Source organism: Pituophis catenifer, unplaced genomic scaffold, assembly GCF_029215685.1.
Source record: "Pituophis catenifer annectens isolate HBS135680 unplaced genomic scaffold, rPitCat1.0.hap2 SCAF_2, whole genome shotgun sequence".
Classification (NCBI taxonomy): domain Eukaryota; kingdom Metazoa; phylum Chordata; class Lepidosauria; order Squamata; family Colubridae; genus Pituophis; species Pituophis catenifer.
Genome location: NW_027256882.1, coordinates 60957048 through 60977597, shown reverse-complemented (window position 1 = coordinate 60977597; position 20550 = coordinate 60957048). Strand labels below are relative to the sequence as shown.

At 40.4% G+C, this 20550-nt stretch overlaps 1 protein-coding gene across 1 annotated transcript in view; it reads right to left on the bottom strand.

The window, feature by feature from the left end:
• The window catches only part of LOC139312246 (contactin-4-like), a 248694-nt gene that overhangs the window by 163916 nt on the left and 64228 nt on the right, over window positions 1–20550 (bottom strand). Inside the window, exon 2 of the mRNA XM_070936863.1 lies at window positions 15607–15702. Coding sequence (XP_070792964.1) covers window positions 15607–15702 — 96 coding nt within the window. The remainder of the gene's footprint in view (window positions 1–15606; window positions 15703–20550) is intronic.

Sequence of the window (20550 nt, the reverse complement as noted above, 5' to 3'; positions counted from 1 at the left end):
GATCAGCCTTTTATTTTACCTAGAAGAGATTAGATCAATTTTTGGTTTAGAAAAAAGAAACAATATTTGTGAACTTTCCTATGTTGTGCATTTATTTTTAATGAAATGTTATTGAATTAAGATGGGCCTTTAAGACAATGCAAATAAGTTCTTTTATTGTTCCTTGGTATTACTGCATGATTCAGTATAACTAAACTTTATAGAAATATTATTCAAACAATTTCTATAAATCAACAATATAGCAAAGTGATAATGTGTACTTGAATCTGGATGCAAAGTGTTACATAGAAAATATATAAAAATCTTGAGAAATAGGGACAATACTTACTGAAATTGAATTTAAGTTAAGACACATTGATCTTTCAGCAAATACAACTCCTATAAGCAACTGAAAATTGAAGCCCTTTAGTTAATAATAAATCAGTGGAATAAACACACAAATATATATTTTTGAAGTTATATCCAGTAATGCGAGAGTAGTCAATACAAGTATTCTTACACATTATATACTTTCATAGTATAAAAACATAGGATATACAGAATTGTATAAAAATGTCTCTTTTTATTTGCCGGATATTTTATCCAATAGCTATTTTAATGAACAGTAGCAAAAAAAGCAATTTTAGATGATTTCCCATTCCATCAGCACCTGTCCTCCAAATATATTCTAGATTAATATAGGAAATGGCATAACCCAATGTAGCAGGAAGATGTGAATAATGCCTTTCTCTCCATTCTATTTATGGAGACTTCTACCGGATCAAACAATTTTCATGAATGAAAAGGCAACATCAGATGTAACATTCAACCTTTCAGCTAGATGTTGCTAAATGATTATCTGAAAGTAAGTCTCCAGATTGCACAATATTGAAATCACAATTAACATCAATTGACAGAGCTACATCTGCATAGCCACAGCCTCTTTCTTTCTCCTTACAATTTACTGTAAATCTGCTTGGAATGCAAACGATAGGTGGTCCTCAACTTATGACCACAATTGGAACAAACATTTCCATTGCTAAGCAAGAGGGTTACTGAGCTGTGCCCAATTTTATGACATTTTTTTTGCCGTGGTTGTTAAGGAAATCTGACTTCCCCCACTGACTTTGCATGTTGGACGTTGCCTTGGAAGATTGCAAATGGTGATAATATGACCCCAGGATAGCAATAGCAATAGAACTTAGACTTATATACTGCTTCACAGTGCTTTTACAGCCCTCTCTAAGCGGTTTTATTGCCCTCAACAATCTGGGTCCTTGTATCTTGGAAGGATACAAGGCTGAATCCACCTTAACAGATTCGAACTGCCAAATTGCAGGCAGCTAGCAGTCAGCAGAAGTAGCCTGCAGTACTGCATTCTAACCACTGCGCCACCTCGGCTCCTCCAGGATGCTGCAACTTTTGTAAATACATGCCAAATTTTGATCATGTGACTGTGGGGATGCTTTGACAGTTGTACATGAGAGGATTGGTCATAAGTCACTTGTTTTCAGTGCTGTTGTAACTTTAAATGATTGTTAAAGAAATGGTTGTTAATCGAGCACTACCTATAATGAAGTGACAATATATTCCTATCATTGTAAAGGAACATAGCCTGGTGGTATATTAGGTGTTACTAATGTGACAGAGTGCTCAAACTGATCCACTTACTTGAAATGTTATTTCTGTAGGTTGTTAAGAAAATTTGAAGAATAACATTTATAAGCCCAAGTATACATCGCTCAAGTGGCTCAAGGGCCTAATTTAATATTTCATTTGCATACCAAAGTCTCTATCAAGAAAGCCACATAATTAATGACATCTTCTATGTAATTTCATTGTTCCCAGGGACTCTGCAGAGTGGTGTTATTATTAAAATTTTGTTTGCATGAATGCTGTGTGAGTTACAAATGCCAGATGTCTTTTCTCTAGCTGTCTATCAACTGGCAGCCCACCTGGCATCTGAAGGTAAAGTAGTAGATGTCTGCTGGAAAATTTGGAAGTTTTCAAAGTTTTAGACAGTTATTAATGGAGAAAGTCTTTAGGTAGTTAATGCTCATGTGTCAAGAGTTTCAGACTTTTGTGCAAATCCCTAAGGACAGACATAGTGACAGATGTCTTGAAGACAGAGCAGCAACCAGACTAAACATTCAGAAGGAGATCATTTGACAATGTGAGAAGTCAAGTCGGGTGATTAAGAGGTAACAGTTGAGAAGACAAGGTCTGGAGAGTATATACAAGCTCTGGAGAGTACACCCTAATCTTTATCCACCTGCATATACATTTGGGGGTTATTAGCAAAGGAACAGGGAAGAAAGAATGCCAGTGAAATAGCTTAATCATCCTAGCTGTAGAAATCAAATGTAGCAACTCTCAAGCTATTATGAAGATGCTGAATGAAGCAAAGGCAGTCAAATTAAATTGTGATCCTCGATAATCAAACAATGCCACTGTTCCAGAGCCATAAGACAGAAAAGCCCATGTTACTATAATGTGCAAACCGCCTTCTACCACAAGGTTAATAGTATGCAATCTAAGGTCCAGAAATTAGAAAATTGCTTAATTGCTCTTCCATTTATACTTCTAGTATACCTTTGAGCAAATGTATTCAGAAACTAAGGGTATACATACATTATTATGGCAAGTGCCTGCACAGCAATATGGCAGTCACACACTTATCCTTTGTGGAATATAAAGCTGAAACAAAAGGATCTCAATTCAGTCAGACCTTCAACAGAAAGTTTACTCCCAGCCCTGGCCATTCCCCCCCCACCAAAAAAAAAAAAAAAAGCTTTTCCAGTCTAAAGCAACAATGCAAGACACCTCTGGTTGTATCTTTATTTTTTCAGATGAACAATCTTCTATCTCTAGTGTTTTAGGGTGTGTTTGGTAATGGCTGAGGTGCTGCATCAGATCACCCTCATGCAACCTATCCCTTCTCAGGGATCCCACCACTCCCTGTGATTTCTGGAGGATTTGAGAGACATGAAATAAAAGAAGATATATTTAGAGCACTGCAGCTGCTCAACTGACAAACATGACAAACATGATTTACATCCGCTATTAAGGCCTACCTATTGATAGTAAGGGTGATATAATGCCACTATTCCCTGAATCTATTGTACCTGAAGAAATCAACAGGGTCTAAAGGATTGTCAGCTCAGCTATCCGCTTATAAACCAATGTTCCATTTGACTGGTAAATGTGGCCCAGGGGGTGTAGTGTGAATTGGTTCTAAAAGTGGTTAATTCTTTTTTTTTTTTTTAAGAGAGAGAGAGAGAGAGAGAGAGAGAGAGAGAGAGAGAGAGAGAGAGAGAGAGAGAGATTGAGATTGTTTATCTCTTAAAGAGGATTTGGTTCAACCCCTTCTCAAGAAGCCATGGCTGGACCCCACCATACAGGACAATTTTCACCCAGTATCTAGCCTCACATATTGGATTCTCTGGACTTTTTTCAGCCAGGATTCTGCCCCAGTATGGGATGGATATAATATTAGTTGTGCTTTTGGGTGATCTCTGGCTTGGATGGGGTTGTAAATGTATGTGTATGGTAAACCATCCAGAATTGCTTTGGTTAATGAGACTGGCAGCATATAAATTTAATAAATGAATAAATCCATCAAAGTCATGTGATGTTACACTTTACAACTATCTAAGGAAATTTCATTCCAATTGCTGTCATAATCTGAGAGCATCCTGTAGTAACATTTGGGGACCACTGTTTAGCTTATTTTTATGTCTTTTGCTATTTCACAAACTTCTGCGAGGAAATTCTAGCTCCTTTTAGAAGAAACTCTACGAAACAACTCTAGAAGTTGTTCTTAGACTTTTAATACAGATCCTGATTAATAGAAATCCTTTTTAAATGACTAACACTACTTCAAATAGTTTTGGATACTATGTTATGGGTTCTAAGGGTAGTAAGAATTGCTCCAGAGAAAAGTATTGTAACAACAATACAACATCAGCTACAACTACAACAAGATCAAACAATGCAAAAACAAAAACCCTTACACAACATTAAACAAAAACAACTCAATATATAAATATACATTTTTATATTATCATGCCGGTATAGTTAAGTATTTTAGTGGGCGGCATTTGATTCCAGTTTTACAAAATATTAATAAAATCCTAATGTGATGATCCAGGGCATGGCACAGAAATAACACAGGCAGCTGGCAGTTCAAACCACCCCTTAATTGCTCTAAATTTCCCCAAACACTTCCACATTTCTGGCAAGTCCCAGAGCAAAATAATGACAAACCCCCACACACACCTCAAGCAGCCTCTGGCTGCAAATAGTCCAGCCCAGTGCTGTCTACACCAAAGCTGCACAACAATAAATCCAGCAGGGCAAATCAAGGAGTTCAGGAAGCAAAGGATTCAGTTAATTAGTCCAGAAAGCCAGGAAGAATGCAAGGACTCTTGGAAAGTTCAAAGGTCAGCACTTAACACTTCAGGAACTAAGCATTTGTTCCCAAAAAATGCCCCTGCCCACAGAGTCTTATTCCCCAGTGTGCCTTGGGAAGATGGGCGGGGCACTCTTCTTCCGAGTAGCCTGCTCAGTCTGCGCTGTTCTCGCCTTCTCTCCACTCTCTGTGCTCTTGAATCAGGAGGGTCCTTGCTCATTGCCTGAGCTCTGTCTTTCATATTCATCCTGCCCCAGTTCCTCCCTACAAACTGTTCTAATCTGGAAAGACCCTGGCCTGACTGGCCCTGCCCTTCCCCATTTTGCTCCGAAGCCAACAAAGCTGCCCCTTCAATCTCTGTCGGCTCAGATTCCAGCTCGTCTTCCTCTGCAGATTCAGGCTCTGATGGGGGGCATGACACCTACCTTCACCCAGAATGCAAATCTAAAACATATTTAGGTTCGCATATGGGGGAAGAATCTAAAAATGAGGTGAGGAACAAAGAGTAAGAACCCTAGAATGTATTACAAGAGCTAAACATCGCACTGACAAAATTAAGCAATTGTTTCTGCTACTTTATTGGTATTTCAGTATTAAATATGAAAAATCAGGACTCTTTCAGCTTCTGTTGGATTTTCTGCTCATTTCTTATTGGGGGGTATATTGTAAGCACTATATTCTAACATACCTTAACAGAGATGAATTCTCTTCTGTCCTTATAGCAGCATAATGCTTTTTCCCATGTCATTCTCTGGAACAGATCAGGACCATTTATCTGCATGCTGTTTACCTACTTTATCTCTTATCCAGTAAAGCAGAGAGTTGGAACACATCCACTGATATAACATTTCACACATCTCATTGAATACAGGCTCTACTTTTTCCCCCCATTTTAAAACCATCTGATTTTTGCTAAGTCAAGCAATTTTTATCTATCTACAGAGAAGGCTTTCACTTTTCTGAAATAAACTCACAATCTCAAAGAAAATAAGGATTTTATAAACAATGTGGTTGCAGCATTTAATTAATTAGATCTCCTCAAAATGGTACTCTTTCTACATATGATAATTTTAATTCTGTACCCTACCTGGAATCTTATGTTATTATTTTATATTTTATTATGGTCAGCCAGATGTTTAGACTGAATCTGATTTTTTTTTACCCACCTATCTAGAGCTCAGGTGGCACACTGGTTAGAATGCAGTACTGCAGTCTAATTCTGCCCACTGGAGTTCAATCCTGACTGGCTCAAGGTTCACTCAGCCTTCCATCCTTCCAAGGTCAGTAAAATGAGGATCTAGATTGTTGGGGGCAATATGTTGACATTGTAAACCACCCAGACAGTGCTATAAAGCACTGTGAAGCAGCATATAAATCTAAGTGCTATTGCTATTGCCAGTCCTTCCCAAGGCAGTTGTTTGATGATGTTAAAGGTATTGACACAGGATTTAAGTTATTCCAAGTAAAGCTGCCTTTTGCAATTGACTGGTGTTAATTTTGTCAATGCTGATGATATTCAGGTAGGTAATGCTCTAGGTGTTTTGCATCCAAGGTACCTATTACTATTGGTACTATTTTGCTTTGTTTTGCCACAGTCATTCTACTTCTATTTGCAGACCTTTCCATTTTAGGATCTTCTTCAGTTCTTTCACTTCTATTCTGTTGTCTCCAGATACTCCACATCACACTTTTTTGTCCTTATCAAGAATTGTTACATCTGGGGTGTTATATAGCAGGTGCCTGTCTGTTTGAATACAATACTAATGTCCCAGAGAACATTAACTTCTTCATTTTCTATTACTTTGTCCATTTTGTAGTCCCACCAGTTCTTGCTTGCAGGCAAATGGTACTTCTTGTTATTTTATTACTTTTTCTTCCACCAGCAGGGCAACATTATAGAGAAGGCAGAACAAAAAGATATCAGCAGCACATCATGTTTGTGCCAGAGTTAGATGCAAGAGAATATGGTCAGAATATGTCCATGCAATGAGGAGATAGTTAAATGTGTAATTCAGTGGTTTTTCTTTCTGGAAAGATTGATACTTATTTCACAACTGCCAAGCCATATCAGGGGAAAAAAATCAGGCACATTGTGCTGGTGTTACTGACTTATCAGTTGGAATAAATTTGCACTTAATATTTCTTCTTGCAACACTTAAACAGCAGTAACAACAACAGACCAGGCACAAGCTCAATTTACACTGCACAGCTTTTCACTTCAAAAATAGAAAGTCATTTTGCTACCACAAGAAAACCACAAAAACCAAAAATTCTTAGCTTCCTTCCACTAGTGCAGAAATCTGTTTTCTTCCACTTTTCAATGATGTTTATAGTTGCAGCACAATGACATTTCTATGAATGTAGAGGAAAATCTTTCCCATTAGAATAACAATTTATGTTAATCATGCATATTATGTACATAAATTTTATCTCTCTATCTCTCTTTATCTACTGTCTGTCTGTCTGTCTGTCTGTCTGTCTGTCTGTCTGTCTGTCTGTCTATCTATCTATCTATCTATCTATCTATCTATCTATCTATCTATCTATCTATCTATCTATCTATCTTCTACCTACCTATCTAATCTTCTAAGTTACCTCTGCAACAAAGAAATCACAGTCATATTTGGAAGAAAATATTATTAAATCAAAATAGCTCTAATCTTCCAAAATAGCATTTGGCAATGACACAAAAAATATTTATTAAGTTCACAAGGTAATTTGAGATTAGCTACCATGATTCTTGAAAATATAAAATTATTATTTTTTGTATGATTAAGGTAGATCTGGTAAATTATAAGTCTTGACACAAAAAAATGTTTAAATTATTTGATTAGGGAATGCAATTCTCTATTAACCTAGATATGTAGTTTCTGTCTCTGTGTCAAATACTTTTAACTGTTATGTTAAAAGATATAATCGATACTAATACCCTTCAATACTGATTTAAAAAATATTGTTCATCAAAGACCTTAGGAGACACTAATTTCAGAAAAGCTTTATTACAATGGTATAATAGAGAACCCATGATTCATTGGGTCATTGTTTCAGAGATTGGGCGTTGTACTTACCTGATACGCCCCTTCTCTGTGCTGCTGTCACGGCAGTCAGGCATGGGTGTTACATCGGATACTGATTGGTAGGACCGAGTCTACTGGAAGCTTTAGGCCCGCCTCTTCCTGCCTGGCTCTAGTTTTGAGGTGAAGGTATGCAGTAGACTGGCGTGTCTATAGAGATAAAAGGAGAGAAGTGAAAGAACCTCCCTCCCCAGAATCCCCCGGTACTGACCAGGGTGGGGCTGACTGCCGTGACAGCAGCACAGAGAAAGGGCATATCAGGTAAGTACAACGCCCATTCTCCTATTGGCTGTCACGGCAGTCAGGCATGGGACATACCAAAGCTCTTGTCCTATAGGGTGGGTTCCGGTCGGACTCGTTGTAGCACTCTCCTGCCAAAGGCGGCCTCGGCGGAAGCGTAGGTGTCAAGGCAGTAATGCCGAATAAACGGTGTCACTGAAGTCCACGTAGCCACCCGACAGACTTCCTCCAGAGGGGCCTGCGTAGCCCACGCCACGGATGTGGCCGCACTTCTGGTGGAACGCGCCGTTATACGCCATGGAACAGGTAAGGACTGTGATTCATATGCTGTGGCAATGGTAGCCCGCAGCCAACGACCCACGGTAGAAGCTGATATTCGGGCACCCATAGTGGACGGCTGGAAGGAGATGAAGAGGGCTTCAGTCCGCCGGAAAGACGAAGTACGGAAGATGTATATCTTTAGAGCCCTGCGCACATCCAGGGAATGCCAGGTTTTTTCCAAGTGATGCCGAGGTTGTGGACAAAAATTTGGTAGAATGAGCTCCTGGGACCTATGGAAGGTGGAATTAACCTTCGGGATGAAGGCCGGGTCCAAGCGGAGCACAACCCTGTCCTTGTGGAAGATGCACAGGTCAGAGTGGACAGAAAGGGATGCTAATTCCGATATATGGCGTGCAGAGGTAATGGCCACTAGAAAAGAGACCTTGAAGGATAGGAATTTCAAATTGACCTCACGGAGAGGTTCAAAGGGAGATTTTGTAAGGGCAGTGAGGACCTTGTTCAGGTCCCAGGTGGGGAACCTGTGGATTACTGGAGGTCAACGATTTGTAGCTCCCTGCAAAAATGCCCGGATGAGGGGCTCCTTGGAGAGGGAAAGCTCAGGCCCGAGGGAGAGAACGTTCGACAGTGCTGCCACCTGGCGACATTAGCCCCCAAGTTAGGTGAGAGGCCGGATGCAAAGCCTTCATGCAGAAAATCCACCAGTTGAGCCACAGAAACAGCTGAAGGATCTAGGTGGCACTTGGCAGTCCAACGAAGGAAGGACTTCCACGTGGAATCATAAATGCGAGCAGTGGAAGGTCTACAAGCTGCTAGTATGATAGGGATGGCAGCAGAAGAGATGTTGGCCTTAATTAAACATTGCCGCTCAACCTCCAGGCGATCAGATGATAGACCTGGGGCTCCGGGTGGACGAGATCGCCTTGAAGCAGGACGATCTGGTTGTCCGGAATATGCCATGGAGGGGCCACTGAGAGGAACACAAGGTCTGCGAACCATGGCCTGCGGGGCCAGTGAGGGGCCAGAAGAATGAGCTCCGCTCGTTCTTGCAAGAGCTTATGAATCACTTTGGCCACCAGAGGAAATGGAGGGAACGCATAGAGTAGCAGTCCGTGGGGCCAAGGACTGCGGAGGGCATTCACTGCCTCTGCTCCCTCCAAGGGAAAGCGGGAGAAGAAGCGAGGCAGGAGGTGGTTGTTGGTGGAGGCAAATAGGTCCACCTGAGGCATGCCGAACCGCTTGGACAGTAGCTCTAAGAGATGAGAGGAAATGCTCCATTCCATGTGATCCACCCGAAGACGGCTGAGGGAGTCGGCCTGAATGTTGTCCTTCCCTGCAATGTACTCTGCCCGAAAGGAGCTCAGATGAGCTTCGGCCCACAGACCCAAACGAAGAGTCTCCCTCATCAGCGTCCTTGATTGGGTCCCGCCCAGTCTGTTGATATGGGCTTTGGCCGAGATGTTGTCCGTGAGGACCAACACATCTCGGCCTTGGACGTAGGGCAGGAACCTCCGGAGGGCTAGGTAGACTGCTCATAACTCCAGGACATTGATGGAGAACAAGTGGTCGCTTGTTGACCACAGACCTTGAGTCGAATGAGATTCGAGATGGGCTCCCCAGCCGATGAGGCTTGTGTCGGTTGTTAAGACTATCCTCTGGGGCTCATGGAATGTGCAGCCCTTGGTTATCGCTGGCGAGGTCCACCAACTGAGGGAGGAGACCACAGGAGGAGGAAGCAGTATCGTCCGTGAGGGTAGGGTGGGAGAACTCCATTGGAAGGGAAGTAACAACCACTGGAGCTCCCTGCTGTGGAGACGAGACCAAGGGACGATCCCGTAAACAGACACCATTTTTCCGAGCAGGGTGGAAAGATCCGACAAGGAAGATGACCTACGGCGTCGGATATGGGTTGCTAGGGAAGACAGGCTAAGCTGGCGGTCCTGGGACAAATATACCTCCACTGTGTTTGTATCAATGACAGCCCCCAAGTGCTGAATGCGGGTAACAGGCGTTAAATGGCTTTTAGCCCAATTGATAGAGAAGCCGTGAGATTGCAAGATGTGGACCGTATGATTAATATCTAAAATGGCCTGCTCAGGGGAGCGGGATAGGATGAGAATATCATCCAGGTAGAACATGGCTCTGATAGGGATGGAAGAAATATGCGCCATAAGGGCTGCCATCACCTTCGTGAAGACCCTAGGGGCGGAGGAAAGGCCAAAGGGCAGAGCCGTGTATTGGAAATGGCATCCATTATGGTAAAACCGAAGGAATTTGCGGTGGGCAGGTCTAATTGGAATGTGGAGGTAGGCCTCCATTAAATCTATCAATGCCATGTAATCCCTCCGTCTAATCCCAAGCAGAATAGTCTGAAGCGACTGCATCTTAAACCGGCGATAAACTATGTGCCGGTTTAAGGATTTCAAGTCTAGTATGGCTCTCCAACCCCCCGATGATTTGGGAACTAGAAAAAGAAGGGAATAGAAACCTTGAGACTGCTCTGCAGGGGGGACAGGCTCAATGGCCTTAATTTCTAATAGATGTTGGATAGCCGAATTGATGCGAGCAATCTTGATGCGATCCCGGGAGGGAGGGCATCGTAAAAAGAATTTTGGGGGAGTGGAACGGAACTCCAAGGAGAGTCCGAATCGAATGGTGGACCTGACCCAGGCGTCTGTGACAGTGATGTCCCATTTGTCAGCAAATCTGGAAAGTCGGCCCCCTATGGAAGGGTCTAGGGAAGACCTATCGGGTTCTGCGGGAAGACCGACCCCTACCGCCACGGAAGGGACGTTTAAATCCAAACCTGGACCCCTGTCTAACCTGGTTGTCCTGGTGAGACGGGCCTCTGGACGAGTAGGCACATTGAGGTCGGAGTCCAGAGAAGGGAGGCTCTGAACTGCGAAAGGAATGAGAGGAACGAAAAATTGATTGAGCTCTGTTATCAGGGCGCCGGTTCAGAGAAGGAAGCACCTTGCAGTGATCCTTAGTTTCCACAAGGAGTGGATCCAGCTCGGAACCAAAGAGCTTCTCGCCAGAGAAAGGAGAGGATGCCAATCACCACTTGCTTCTGATGTCAGCTTGCCAGTTACGAAGCCATAAGAGGCGACGTGAGGTGATTGCAGATCCAATGGCCTTGGCTGAGAAACGGGCCGTGCTGAGAGTAGCGTCCGCAGAAAATTCTACCGCTGCCAAGATCTTATTCAGGTCCTGATGAGAACGATGATCTGAAGCCGGTAAGCGAGCTTGTAGTTGCCTCAGCCAAAGAATAGTCGCTCTATTAAAAAACGATGCTGCAGAAGAGGCTTGCACCGACCACGCCGAGGCCTGGTGTCCTTTAATCAGAGTCCGCTCAGCCTTCTTCTCCTCCGGGCGCAAGCACTCTTCGGAAGGACCTGTTAGAGGGGATGGAGAAGATAGTGCCAACACAGGTGGGTCAATTGAGGGAACCTGCAATAGATGAGAAAAATCAGAGGCCATATTAAAAAAAACCGTTTGTCCAGATTGTTAGGAACCGGTCCAGAAGCTGGAAAGGACCATTGTCTAGTGACCACATCCGAAAATAATTTTGGGGCAGGAACCATTTCCTTCTGTACTGAAGGTTCCTGAAACAGGGAATTGGCTGGATCTCTGGAAGAAGAAGCAGTAGCTTCTGCAGAAGAAGAGGAAGAGGTGGAAGGAGAAACCCCAAGACCAGTGACCATTTGGGCCTTGTGCAGTAATGAGCGAAACATCTGTGGCTTGAAAAGGCCAATAAATGCGGGTTGGTCAGGTTCCAGGCCCTCATCTTCCGAGAGTTCCTGATCAGCAACCAGTTCGCCCTCAGAGAGGGAATCTTGGCTAGCAGAGTCATCAGGCTCACCAGCCTCGATGACAGCCTCCATCTCATCCTGGCAGGAAAGACTTCCTGAGTGATGATGCTGCCTAGAGAGAGCAGAAACTTCAGAAGGTATGACTTGTTTCTGTTGAAGGCCTTGAGAAATGCCCTGACGAATGGCCTCTGAGATTAAGGTAGCTAATGCAGGGGGAATATCCTGCAAGGACTGGAATCCCTGGCTGGAAATCTGAGCAGGAGGATTTTGTGAGGCCTGAATTTCAGGCTCTGGAGAAGGAGAGGCCTCAAGGCCCACCGGGAAAACAGAAGCTGCTTCAGCGATGTAGGCAGTATCCCCAATAACTGATCTGTCAGGGGACAGAGTTGGAGTGGGCCTTCGCAGAGGAGGATGAGAAGGGGCCTTGTCTGATGGGTCTGCCTGGGTAGGATCCCCTTGTAGGCCAGAGGCTGCTTGGGCCTTATGGAAGGCCTTCTCAATGGCCTTATGGCACTTCTCCTCTTCCCGTGATGGCCTGGATGAGCTGGCGCGGGAAGCGTTCCCTGTACCAAGGGCCCTGGACTTGCTGGGGCGATCTTTTGAGGTCCTCTCTTCTGGATCCTCCACCCGGGGCCTCTTTCCCTTGTCGCGGCCTTGGCGGGAAGAACGGGATCTAGGCACGTCCGCCATCTTGGATGACTGGCCACGCAACTCAAAGAGGCCTAGTAATAAGTTGAAGGGGGTCCCCGGTACTTGCGGTTAAGGCGATCCTCCAGGCAGAGTCCTTGTAAGCAACCCTGATGGCTGCAAACACGACTTGCGGCCCAAAGACGAAAGCGCTGCAGCTGCTGGAGGTGCTGAGGGAATTTCAGTCAGAAAGGCGAGCTCTGAAGCCGCTTGAGGCGCAGAAGTTCGGGCCGCGATTAGCTGCTGAGCTGAGGCTCAGATGCAGATCGCCGCTGAAGGCGTTAGTAAATGTCAAAATTGCCCGGATAGACCCCGAGGTTGTGAAGAAGGGGTCTGTAATAGGACCTCCGCAGTCAATTTACTTGCGGGAAAGCCGGGAAGCGCGGCAGAGCAGGCTCGTGCTCGCGCCTGTTCTAGCTGTCAAAAAGCCGCACAGCTCGAGTATAAGCGTCAAGCCAAGGGAGTAAACGAAGAGAAACCAGTCCGATCCAAGTCAAAAGCCAAATCAAGTTATTAAAGATAGAGACTCTATAGACACGACTTGTCCTTAAGAGACCGAGTCGAAAAACTGGAGCCAGGCAGGAAGAGGCGGGCCTAAAGCTTCCAGTAGACTCGGTCCTACCAATCAGTATCCGATGTAACACCCATGCCTGACTGCCGTAACAGCCAATAGGAGAAACTTCCTTACCTAAAATGGGAAATAGATGTGCAAAAAAGGAGTTGGAGCAGGAGTAACTTCCGATTTCCTGCTGGCTTCTCCATTGAATTTTCTTGTGCAAAGCTAACAGGGAGCATCAGAAATCCTCCCTCCCTCCCTGCATTTTGTTTTTGTTTTTTCAAGTTCTTGAAATCATTTTAGTATTTTACTTAACTGTAATTTGTTTTTAAGACAAAAAGTAATGTGCAATAAATAATATACTGTAATAATAAATAATAGCAGAATGGCAATGATCTATGAATATACAGTATATCATATTGTTGATTGGAACCAAAATACTGGAACCTGGCTCTACACAAAATTTGTCAACTTAACTGATTTTTAAGCTTATACACACTTATATAGAATTTCTCATAACAATGGCCAAAAGAAAAGTTTCTGCCATTCCAGGTGATTCAAAGTCAGTTTGCAGCATAGACCATATTTAAGAGAGAAAATTGCAGAATCACCAATATATTTACCTGTTACAGATACAGGAAGTTCATATAAAATATATACTTGCTTGCTCAATTTTAGAAACCAAATGCTGACTACTTGCTAGTAAGTTAATAACAAAGGTATATACAGCTCTCTCAGGATGTCCATTTTAGAGACCTCATTTTACCTTGTACTTTTTATATGATTAGCAAAGAAGCTATCAGCGTATCCTTAGAAGCAGTGTAATAACTAATGTATAGTACAGATGCTATAGCTGGGTTTTCCATGATAATAAGAATATACAAATATATCTTTAAATATGTATACAATTGACTGCATGACAGAGGATGCCTTTTGATGAAACCTTGGTACTTATCTGAAAATCTTTTTGGTAAACAAAGGATGTGACTTCTACCATGTCCTTTGCCAACACTATTCAACACATTTTTCCTTAAATATAAATATTTGTACTTCAGAGTTTGTCCACTGTTTTGTAACATACAAAGCACAATCATACACAACAGAGAATGCTTTATGCCCTTCACTTTTATTTAAATATGCAGAATCTGACTATATAACTAAGTCTAGATATGTCCACCATGTGCCTACCAGCTCTAAAGATACTACTGAGAGTGCTCTTGAACTGTAAGTCATTCTTAAATATAGATTTGCTGATAATACTACACTCATACATGCCAAATAGAACTCTCTACGCTGAACAACTTAAAACTATCCCCTTGTGATCATTGTTAAGGCTTTCCCAAGAATGTGGAAGCAATATTTCCAGTAGACAACCATATATTATTAACACAGACCTTAAAAAGCTATTTTAACAACATAGTTCTGAGAATCCTTTACAAAAATAGGAATCATATTAGAACAAAATGTTCTTTGTAGAAAATTACTGCTCATTTTATCCTGTTCTTTTTGCCATCTATTCCTATGCCAACTCTTTTTAAAAACTGCTTCTAATTCTTCTGAAGTGTCTTCTGAAGCAACTTTATCGCTGATTCTGGCCCCAGTTAAAAAGCAAAGTTTGGTATGTATCCTGTCTCCACAGAAGACAATGAACAATTTTATACAATGCATGATTATCAGTTCCTCAGAATAAGATTATTTTTTAAAAAAAATATTAATGAAGCTGTATTTAAGATTCAAAGAAACATTAAATAATATTAAGTTATAACTTGTATTCACCATTGTACATAATGTTATGAACTAAAGCTATTGGGATAAGATATGATTTCTTTATATAGATAATTACAGGCCCAAAAAACTAGAAACAGGATCAGTTTTTCACTCTGCTGAACACCTAATTCTCACAATCTATTTACCTATGTAGTATGACTGTAACACTATTATTTATTCTTATCTTTTTCACTCCCTCTTCTTATTGGTATTATTATTATTATTATTATTATTATTATTATTATTATTATCATCATCATCATCATCATCATCATCATCATTTTTCTCTTGCTTTGCATGTACACTGAAAGCTTCTGAACTGTAGACAAATTCCTTCTGTGTCTACATTTGGCCAAATAAATAGCAATGGTCAAAATGCTAGAAATGTGAATTGATATTATTACTGAGCATCACTTAATAAAATTAAAGATTTGTATGCCTAAGAATAGTACATTTATCATGATTTAAGAGCTAGATTCATATAATATAATAAAACACAATGTTTACATTAATATAAAACACTATGCTCATATAAATAATGCATATTATTGAACTAACCATCTGTTTCATACAAGTTAAGATGCCTGCTGAGATCTGCCAACATTTGAATCCAAACCTTCTCAACCTTATTCTACTGAACCAACGTCAATATGAGGACATGATTTACAGATAAGTAAAGCTTATTCCTTTAAATAAGCCTTAACTGCAACGTGATTAATACACAGAATTACTATATGGATTTACACGCTTTGCTTTTGAAAAGCTTGAACAGTTTAGATCCAAAACAATTTGGTTTCTCACCTCCGGAATGTGGTGGAGGTCCACAAAGCAACACCATTCCCTGTCCTTGTCTGACTGAAACTGTACTCCTCGTCCTGGTTTTGAAATTTTCAAGATCTGTTAGGAAGAGACAAATAAATATATGATTACACGTTATTACAATCAGTTTCAAAGTAAGAAAGGCAGAATATTGTCTACACTGAATTACATCTATGCACAACGTGGGAGTAGATCTTCTTTCCAGAAAGGTGTCCTCTAATCCAGAGTCCTCTCTCTGATCAGTTTGGAAGGAATAGTCTTTGTTTTATTTCAACTGGCTTCTGTGGCAAACAGTTATCTGTTCTGCCTCATTTGATCACCAAGTTTAATACAAGTATTAAAATACAAAAAGTATTTTGTAAACATATATTTTGATGGGGTCTTGAAGACATCATGTTTAATTCCTTCAGGAAATTCAGAATTACAATATTCCCAATGCACTATTAAAAATGGTTTTAAAAATTTCTAAATTTTTCTATTCTTTTCTAGACCACAGTATGCTACACAAAATTAATTTCAGATATCCTCTTCTCATTGGGTTTGATTTATAATAACAGATCATTATTTCTTTTCTTTTTTTTTTCAATTGTTGAATATTTGCAACAGGTAAAGCATCTTTTCTTCCAGTGGTCCTACATCTGCTGGTTTTGATTGCTCAACCAGCTGTCCTGAATCTTGTAGACCTTTGTCAATAGATGACCTGGAATTCCAAAAGCTACTGGATAATAATATTTGCACACTGGGTGTCATACCAAAAATCTCGGACAGTACTTAGAAAATCTGTGCGTTGACAAAATTTCCACCTGTCAATTGAAAAAGCCACAGTGCTTGAATATGCACATATATTATGCTTAAAAATTATGAAATCCAAGGTTCTTGGGAAGAACTTGATGAGTATGAAGGCCAACACCAGCTAAAGAATTGGCAGCTGTGATGTCATATTTTTGTGGATGTAAAAACAGGTGGATAAAAATTCAAAATTCTGTCTAAACATCTGATTATCTGGAGGACCAATCATCATCATAATATTCCCTGTCTATCCCAGGTCCTTGGGAAGGACTCAATAGATGGATCAAAATGCCAAATCCAATCTAAACATCTGGCTGACTGTGAGACCAACCATAATAATAAATACCACCAGTACTGACAAAATCACCATCAGTTGCAAAAGGCAGCTTTACTTGGAACAGTTTACATCCTGCAACAATACTTTTAACACCCATAAGCAACAACATCTGCATATTCCAGGTGTTTGGGAAGGACTTGATAGATAGAAATGCCAAATCCAGTCTAAACATCTGGCTGATTATGCAACTAATAATAATAATAAATATTATCTCAATATTGTGCAAAATTGCATTATGGTTCTTGTCTAATTGCATAGTGATGATCTGGATATTGCTAATCAGAAGTTTCATGAATGCTCAATTCAAATTTACACTGTTTTATTAAATTGGAGATGTTTGAGAGTGGATTTAATATTTATTCTTAGGCACCAGGGTGTTATGTATGATGGCTTTTCTGTATTTTAATCTTTGTAAGCCACATAGAGTCACTTGTCTTAGATGGGTAGCTATATAAATCATATATAAATTAATTTAGGATTAGAGTAAATAAACAAATTTAGAATCATTCTGTTCAGCAGCAGATAAGGAATGTCTTCTGCATAAAATTGCACAAGTGTTTGAAAGCATATCCCATGTCTTTTTTTCCTTTCCTAACTATATATTTTCTTTAGCAATTTCTAACCTAAGTTATTCTCTGTATCATTGTCAATCTTTAGTGACCTCTTCTATTCTATGAAGTTCCAGATGATCTCTGATTAGTATAGAACAGTGATTTCATAACTGTAAAACGCAAAGTGCATACAAATCTGAATTGGCTCATAACCCAACTCAGAAGCCAATTCAATGATAATAACTGGCAGTTTGGCAATTTCTACTGATGGACTTTTCAACTTCCTTCCCCAAAAGAATATCTCCAACACATCGAAAACATAAGGATACCTTAGAAATCAAACAAAGCTCTGCTCAAGCTTCTCATTAAATATAATAATAGTAAATAGCAACTGAATCTACTTAGGTGTTATTAGCTATTTCTGCCACCAATGTCCAATGTTGAATGTTTCTGTTATTTGTCTATCATTTGAAAGTGGAACTCATAGAAAATTATCTTTCTGTGATGGTTAATGGACTTATGGAAATGGTTGCCTGTATACAGCAGAGCCTTAAAAAGCCTGAAAGTGAACAGTCAAGTTAACTTCGTATAAAAGAAAAGGTTGAAATTTGAGTTCCCTTGTGCTTTATCATCACAAAATGGCCCCAAGAATTCACAGCCACAACAAAAAAGTTATGTGTTCAGATTTTTGATCCATTGCAAGTTTGATGAGTTGATGTAGCTAGAATCCATGTTATATACTACATGTATCTTTCCCACCTTTAATAACATGCAAGATGGTAAATTTGATATTCATCAACAACGTCCACCACTCCCCTCCCTCAACATTAGGTATTTGAAGATATTTCTTCTCCTTTGCGTTGAACATTAAACTTATGGTTATGAATTGCTAAGATTACCAGACCAATGGCTCACCAGACCATTGAACAGTAACTTGAGCTGCCAAGGAAATTCAAAGTAAGAGCTTCTGCAGCTCAGGCAACTATCATATACAATCAGTTGCTTTTACATTTACATTTTAAAAAGGAAAAAAAAATAAAACAAAACAGAGCATCCAAGCTATTGTTTGCTGATCTTAAAATTGTTGTTCAGCCTAGCAGAAAACCCAGAAAGTACACAAGAGATAAATATACTGAGAAGCTGGAAAGCAATTATATACTTACAAAAGTGAAAAATTACAGTTTGATTTTTTTTCTTATTAAAAAGAAAGTAATACAGCTGCCCTCATAATAATATCAAAAACCCACACCATCACACCATGTACTTTCCCCCTCTGAACTAGAATGATTTTGCTTTTTTAGAATTCATAATGGTTCTTTGCTTATAATTAATCACATACATGGATATTAATGTGATCTGAAAATAGGGTCTCTAAGTTATGCTAATATGAAGGCTGTAGTTGCATCTTGTTTTCTTTTGCAGAAAGAAGGTGGGTGGATGGGAGTACAAACTGATTAATCTTTTACCTGCCAAATGCTCAATGAAAATATCTCCAACTCCCAAGCTTCAGTTTTCCTCTGAGGCAATCTCCTATTTATTCAAAGAGTTTTATAAGGAAAGAGGAGGCTTTTCCCCCTTCTGACAACGTCCCAGAAGAGATAGGTAGATAGAGTTGACCTACCTTTAGTTCTGCTGACTGCTTTCTCTTCTTTATAACATTAGAACATATAATAAAATATTTTGGATATTTAATACTGTGGCTTTATTTTAAATACTTTTAATTTGGTTCTTAGAAAATAGCATTTGAAACAAACGTGGTCCATTTTTCTATAGGTATATGGTTCTATTATCTAGTCATAACTATTAGAATATTACCCAATAATAAGGAACAAAAAGGAAAGTTTGATTCTCATTTTTCCCTGTAGTTGGTCTTATCTATCCATCTATCCATCCATCCATCCATCCATCTATCTATCAATCATCATGAACCAAGCAATATTATCAGAATATAAATGTCAAGACAAAATAAAATAAAATAAAATATTAAAATAAAATAAAATAATAAAATAATAAAATGAAATGAAATGTATAACTAACAGTGTTAAAGTTGGTGCTGGGATAAAAACAAGCCAAGCCAAGTCCAAGCTGATCAGATCAGACCCAACCCAACCCAACTGAGCCCAAACCAACTCACAATAAAATAATCTCAATTTGAATTCAAGGCAAACCAACAGGTGTTATTGTGATCCAACTGTATATTGCAATGATATAGAGAAGTAGAATATGGACAATTTTTTAATAAATGAAGAAAAAGACTTAAGAGTTGTGCCACAAAAAATCAAAAAAATATTTTACTGATTAGACAAAGGCCTGTCTATGTAAATTACAGTAAATTATGAACAGTTCCTTAAAATGTGGGCCATTGAAGAATTTGCATGATTAGCAAGACACAACACTCACTGTAGAATATGGAGCTAAATAGTTCAGCATTGGAAAAGAAGTGTAGCAAGTTTACATAAAAGATAATGGTTTCCCCTGTCCGGTCATGTCCGACTCTCGGAGGTAGTGTTCAGGTGGTGGGTTCCAACCGGCATGACCACCAGTTCTCTTTGTGCATGCGCTTTGCGTGCGATCACCTTTTCTCCCTCCATTTACAGTGGAGCTGTTGGAGCCTGTCCCTTTTAGGTACTTCGACCTCTGGGAGTGAGGAGGCCAGGGGGGATAACATAAAGGGAGTAGCAGCTTCGCTGTGAATGGAGGGAGAAAGGTTCGGATTCTGTCTGTCACAGCATTCACTATGAGCCCTTCTTGTGCTCATACACACATTTTTTCCTACCGGGTTCTGTGGGCGTGGCTTGGTGGGGGGTGTCATGTGAGTGGGGGTGGCTGTGAGTGACATTGAGTTGGCCATGCCCACTCAGTCACAGGACCCCCCACCAAGCCACACCCACAGAACCAGTAGGGAAAAAATTTGAATGTCACCACTGGCTGGCATGACTATATGCTGAGGCACATAGAATGCTGTTACCTTCTCACTGAAGTGATACCTATTTATCTACTCACATTTGCATGCATTTGAACTGTTAGGTTGGCAGGGGCTGGAGCAAGTAATAGAAGCTCACCCCATTGTGCTTGAACCTGAGTTATCAGCTTTCCAGCTGATAAGTTCAGCATCTTTAACATTTGAGCCATTCTGCCCCCTCACAAATTTACATGTTGTCTTCTTATTTACCTGAGATACAAAAAAAATTAGCTAGAAGAAATATAAATCAGAATTAAAATTGCTGGAAGAAATATTAGCAATCTCAG